This window comes from Hippopotamus amphibius, chromosome 17 (genome assembly GCF_030028045.1).
Source record: "Hippopotamus amphibius kiboko isolate mHipAmp2 chromosome 17, mHipAmp2.hap2, whole genome shotgun sequence".
Taxonomy (NCBI): domain Eukaryota; kingdom Metazoa; phylum Chordata; class Mammalia; order Artiodactyla; family Hippopotamidae; genus Hippopotamus; species Hippopotamus amphibius.
The window spans coordinates 12,157,259-12,163,383 of NC_080202.1; the positions used below are offsets into that span (position 1 = coordinate 12,157,259).

Sequence of the window (6,125 nt, forward strand, 5' to 3'; positions counted from 1 at the left end):
GCAGTTAAGAGAGCGTTTCAATATTTCAGGTAGAAATGATGGTGGTCAAAGCTAAAGCACTGAGACGATAAGTAGAAAATTATGTTTGAATTTTTTACAATGAAGAATTAACAAGATCAGATATAGAGGTGAGGGATAACCTGGGTGACAGTGCCTGATAACATTCCACACGTGGGGAAAAGTGAAATAAAAATATACCCAAACTATTGAGTGCAAATATAGCAATGCATACAATGAGTAATATTCCAAATAATCTCTGTAAAGAAGATAAAAATAAACAAGACATGCTACTCTTCTTCAAAAAAGCTTGCAGTTTATTAAGGTCGGATGTTCAAAGTATGGTATTTGGACAGACATGTTGGCAGCATGACTGAATGAGGAAATGTGGGGAAAAGAGATCAAATCTACAAATATAGACCCGAGAGTCTACTAAGCAGCTGTTGAAGCCACAATGGAATTGGATGAGTCACCAAAGGAATTAGTGAAAGAAGGTAAGGTAAGGTCAAAGGGAAATGATTACACATATTTAAGGGTTTGGAATAGAGATGAAATCTATCCAAAGAGGTGGTATACGTCTACATTTAAAAAGGGATACCTGGAGTAACACTGACCTTGTGTGGCTATGACCTAAACCCAATTAATTGTCTTTATGATTTACAATCTTCTGATGCCAGTCTAGACACTTGTTGCCTCCTGGGCTCTGGGCTCATTCTGAGTTTGGTCAGTGGAACAATTTCTACTTCTCCAGGGTGCTCCTTGAACTAACCATACTTTGCACTGGGGTGTTTTCTCAAAGACCGTAAAATATTCTCCTTTTCCTTTTCACGTGTAATAAAATTAGCAGGTGACTCTGTCTTCTCCATTGAGTTGAAAGATCATTGAGACAAGAGACTATGCCATATATGACTAAATGGATGAATAAACTGTACTTTTGTCCATATTTATGATTTTGCTTCAAGGTCTAACAAAGTTTCTAGCATATCCAATATGAAATTAATTATCTGTTAAATGATTAAACCATAGATGTTTGGGTGGTGGGGCTGGGTTTGGAGACAATGGGCACTTTTGACTCATAGATTACTCACTTCTTAGACATGAGTGTCCTGGGCTAATTGTCAGCTAGTCCCACTGACCAATAGGGAGGTTTTTCCTACAATAAACTGCCTATCTCTGGATTTAGTAAGCCCAGGAATGGACATGGCAACCACCAGATTCAAAAGGAGAGGTTAAGAAACATCATTACACACAGCACTTCACTACTAATTTTTGATTTCCCTCCCCTTTCCTGCTGAAGCATCCATGAGAGAAGACAACCAGTCCTCTACCCTCGATTTCATCCTCCTGGGAGTTACTGGTCAGCAGGAGGAGGAAGATTTCTTCTTCATCCTCTTCCTATTCATTTACCCCATCACAGTGATTGGAAACCTGCTCATCATCTTGGCCATTCGTTTTGACATTCACCTCCACAACCCCATGTATTTTCTCCTTGCCAACCTCTCCTTTGTCGACATCTTCTTCTCCTCTGTAACCATCCCTAAGGCAATGACCAACCATCTCTTAGGCACCAAAAACATTTCCTTTGGAGGATGCCTAACACAGATGCATTTCATTATTGCCTTGGCTAACACAGACAGCTACATCCTGGCTGCAATGGCATATGATCGTGCTGTGGCCATCACCCGCCCACTTCATTACACAACCATTATGAGCCTGAGGTCTTGTGTCCTGTTAATTTTGGGGTCTTGGGTAGTGGGAAATGCCAATGCTCTTCTCCATACTCTACTCACAGCTAGTCTGTCCTTCTGTGGAAACCAGAAAGTGGCCAACTTCTACTGCGACATTGCCTCTTTGCTCAAGCTGTCCTGTTCTGACATCCACTTTAATGTGAAGATGATGTACCTGGGGGTTGTTGTTTTCTCCGTGCCGTTACTATGCATCACCATCTCCTACATTCGGGTCTTTTCCACAGTCTTACGGGTTCCATCCACCAAGGGTGTGCGCAAAGCCCTCTCCACCTGTGGTTCCCACCTCACTGTTGTTTCCCTGTATTATGGGACAGTCATGGGCATGTATTTCCGCCCTCTGACTAGTTACAGCCTAAAGGATGCAGTGATAACTGTGATGTACATCGCAGTGACCCCAATGTTAAATCCTTTCATCTATAGTCTGAGAAACCGAGACATGAAGGCTGCCCTGGGGAAACTCTTCAGCAAGAGAATCTCCTCAAGACCAATGTGAGGTCACTGGAGACTGAAGTCATTTGGAAATCCTTCTGCCCCTTCCCAGAAGCCACACTTGATCTCTCAGGGCAAGGTCACTCAGGTCTGCTAGCTTCCATTAGATCTTGTCACGGCCAAAGGGAGACATGGTGTCAGCAACACATGGCTTCACCCTGTCACACATCTGGTAGAACTGTGTCAAGAGGCAGTATCTTCTTTTGCTCTGTGCCTCTCTAACTGGGCAGGACCCTGCGGGGCTCTCCCAGGGACAGACCCCTCATGTCCCCCAACTGCCTCTTGTTTGTAGAAGAAGCTTGGCATCTGTGACTCCCTTTTGTATCTGTTATAACTGTTGCTTTAAACTCTGTCATTAGTCTCTGCTTATCTGTGCACATAGACATGTTATTCCCTAAAGGAATTCTGCCTACAGCTTAAGATTGATGCAAACAGCCCCTCACCCAAAACTTGCCTCCCACGGGGAGACGAGGAAATTTGAATGAAAGTAACAATTCTCTTGTCAAGATTCATAGGAACATCGTGTCCAGACTCATGTCAACCAAAGTCAACTGACCAAGAACAAAGAGGTTTCACAATTCTCCTCAGACCCTTGCAGGCGCCCAGATGTCTGTGGTTGTCCATCACTTCCTGACCTTAACCCCCTCAAGGTTCCCCATTCCCTAGCATAAAAGAAGCTTGAATTCTAACTTGAATTAAATGATACTTGAGGACATTAGTCTGCCATCTTCTCAGTTCACTGGCTTTCTGAATAAAATCACTTTTCCTTTCCCCAACACCTGTCTCTCGTTTTACTGACTCATTCTGCAGCAAGTCATACGACCTTGGACCCAGTTACACCTCTTTCAAGGTGTTAATGGAATATTGGATTCCCTCATCGCATAATCAATTTATTCATTCCTTATCCTCAGCTACTATTCCACCGTCTTCATTATACCCTAACTTTTCCAACTTTGGATGAGACATTAGGTTAAGCCACTGTGCTGGTTAAGACTGTAGGCAGAAACACTAGTCTAGCAAGTCCCTCCCCATCAGTCCACTTCTATTCAGATAGGGTAAGGTTGCACAGGTACAGAACTAGTGAGCTAGTCTGACCACTTAGGCAACCATGTTGCCAGATGGGCTCAAAGTACTATACACCCTAAAAGGCCCTTAGGAATTCTGACTTCAGATTTTAAAACATAGTTATACTTTCTTGCATAGCATTATTCCTGTGTCCAGACCTGGTACTTGCAGTCCTGGTACTTGCAGCCCTGGTCCTGGGACCGCTGCATCAAGTAACGGGAAAAAAATCTAGGTAATGTGGGAAAGAAAAAAAAAGTATAATCAGCATGCCAGCATACTCCTCCCACGGCAAAAACTGTGTAGTCATACCAGCATTCTACCTTATCTCCTGTTCCCCAGATCCACCAGTAATGCAGAAATATATCCAGTACCAACATTGCTTTAGCCCCATTCACTTTCATGTTGAAGGTGAACACACACTGATGAGGGCATGTAAGCCAGCCCTACATGTTTATTCCAGACAAGCAATGTTTCAAATGTCCGTTCCAATTCTCTCTGTCAATACAGCACTCTGAGGAGGATATCTCTCTGCCCACTGTTGAACATTATGGGCTGTAAAGTGTGTTCATCAGTCTGAAGAAATGACATTTGTCTGTCCAAAATGATACAGTAGCTTCTGTTTCAGTTTTTTATAGCAATCTGAGCATCTGCTTCTACAACTGGGTAAGCAAAGCCTGGTGCACCATCAGTGTCTATTCCTGTTAAGATTCAATCGCAGCCCCTCTTGGCTACCAGCATCAGTCTCACGTGCCAACGAGGGTCAAGACCTTCCCCTCAGGGGATCTGCCACGTAGCCATCAGCAGTCTCTGCCTCTCGTGTTGGCAGACAGAACAACTCTTACCGGCATTTTGTGCTTTGGATGGGGGGCAAGAGGAATACATCTAGATTCAGCCCATTGTTGCATTGCTGCAGTATCCCATGTCCACTTACTTCATGAACCCAGGGGGCCACTTCAAGTGACCACACAGGTATATCTGCTTGTAACTCCAATCACCTTCTAAACCTAGAAGGGAGCTCTTATGATGGGCGTCAACATGTCCTACTTTCATGAACCCCTCAAATTCCCACTGTGATTTCATAGGACTGTGCTCCACATGGGCATCCCTTTAGTAGGCCAGGTTTCCACTGTGCTGCTGCCTGACCATGTGGCTAGGCCATGTGTCAGTGAAACCCAAATATCGGGGCCGGGGGTGCAGGTGGTTACCACTCTTCAATCAGTGTCAAGATCTGAACACACAGCTACTCCAAATATTTAGCCTCTAGTCATGAAGGGTAGAACACTTGAAATGTGCCAATCCAAAGTGAAATGTGTTATAAGCATAAGTTACACTATGGATTTTAAATATTATAAAATACCTCAATAGTATTTTTAAATGTTGATTGCATGTCAAAATGATAATAGCTTGGATGTGGTGTTTTAAATTAAATATGTTATTAAAGTTTTTTTCACCTGTTTCTTTTTCCTTTTATCCCCAGCTTTATTGTGCATCTTTTTAAAAATTCAACTCTTACTTTCATTCACCATTTCTTTTCTTTTTTTTTAGTCTGTTTTTCATTTATTGCTGCTCTGATTTTTGTTATTTCCTTCCTTGTGCTAACTTTGCCCTTAGTTTGTTCTTTTTTAGTTCCATGAGATATACAATTAGGTTGTTTTTTTCTTAATGTATGTGTTTATTGCTATAGAATTCTCTCTTAGAACTGCTTTTGCAGCATCCTATAGATATTGGTATGTTGTCTTTCCATTTTCATGTTTTTCTAATATCTTTTTGGTTTCCCTCTTGATTTCTTATTTGACCCGTTGGTTGTTTAGGAGTGTGTTCTTTAGTTTCCACACAATTGTGAATTTTCCAGCTTTCCTCCTATTATTCATTTCCAGTTTCATTCCATTGTGGTTGTAAAAGATACTCGGTATGATTTCAATTTTTTAAATTTGCTAAGACGTATTTTGTGACCAATTATGTGCTTTATCCTGGAGAATCTTCCGTCTGCACTTGAGCAGAATGTGTATTCTGCTGTGGTCAGATGAAATATTCTGTACAGGTCTTTGTCTAAAATATGGTTCAAGTCCAAAGTTTCATTGATGATTTTCTGTCTGGTGATCTATCCATTGTTGAAAGTTGGGTGTTGAAATTCCTTACTGTTTTTGTGTTGTTGTCTGTTTCTCCCTTCAGATCTGTTAGTATTTGCTTAATATATTTAGATGCTGCAGTGTTGGGTGCATATATACTTATGATTACCATATTGACTTCCTCTTCAGTATATAATGACCTTTTTCTCTTGTTAACATTTTGGGCTTTAAAGTCTATTTTTCTGTATGAGTATAGCTACCTCTGTCCTCTTTTGGTTTCCATTTGCATGGAATATCTGTTGCATCTCTTCACCTTGAACCCATGTGTGCCCTTAAAGCTAAAGTGGGTCCCTGTAGGCAGCATATATCTGGATCTTGTTTTTTATCCATCCAGCCTCTCTATGTTTTTTGATTGGAGAATGCAATCCATTTACATTTAGATTAATTTTGACAGGTAAGGAGTTACTAATGCCATCTTACTGACTGGTTTCTGTCTGTTTTGTAGTTCCCTTGTTCCTTTCTTCCTCTTTTGCTGCCTTCCTTTGTGATTTTCCATAGTGATATGCTTTTATTCCCTCCTTTTTATCTTTTGTGAATCTACTGTAGATTTTTACTGTGGGGATACCATGAGGCATACATAAAACATCTTATAGATATAAATGTCTATTTTACACTGAAAACAATGTAACTTAAATCACATACAAAAACCTTGCTCTTTTACTCCCTCCCTTTATGCATCTGGTATCATAATTTCTCT

The 6,125-nt window shown here is 41.2% G+C and overlaps 1 protein-coding gene across 1 annotated transcript; it reads left to right on the plus strand.

Moving 5' to 3' along the window:
* Positions 1–1,299: 1,299 nt before the first annotated feature.
* Positions 1,300–2,238, plus strand: LOC130840783 (olfactory receptor 1A1-like). The gene has a single exon (XM_057716689.1). The coding sequence runs from the start codon at positions 1,300–1,302 to the stop codon at positions 2,236–2,238; it is 939 nt and encodes a 312-aa protein (XP_057572672.1).
* Positions 2,239–6,125: the final 3,887 nt, after the last annotated feature.

Excerpts from the sequence above, each read along its gene's own strand:
- LOC130840783 (XM_057716689.1), top strand. The coding sequence starts at position 1,300 with ATGAGAGAAGACAACCAGTCCTCTACCCTCGATTTCATCCTCCTGGGA.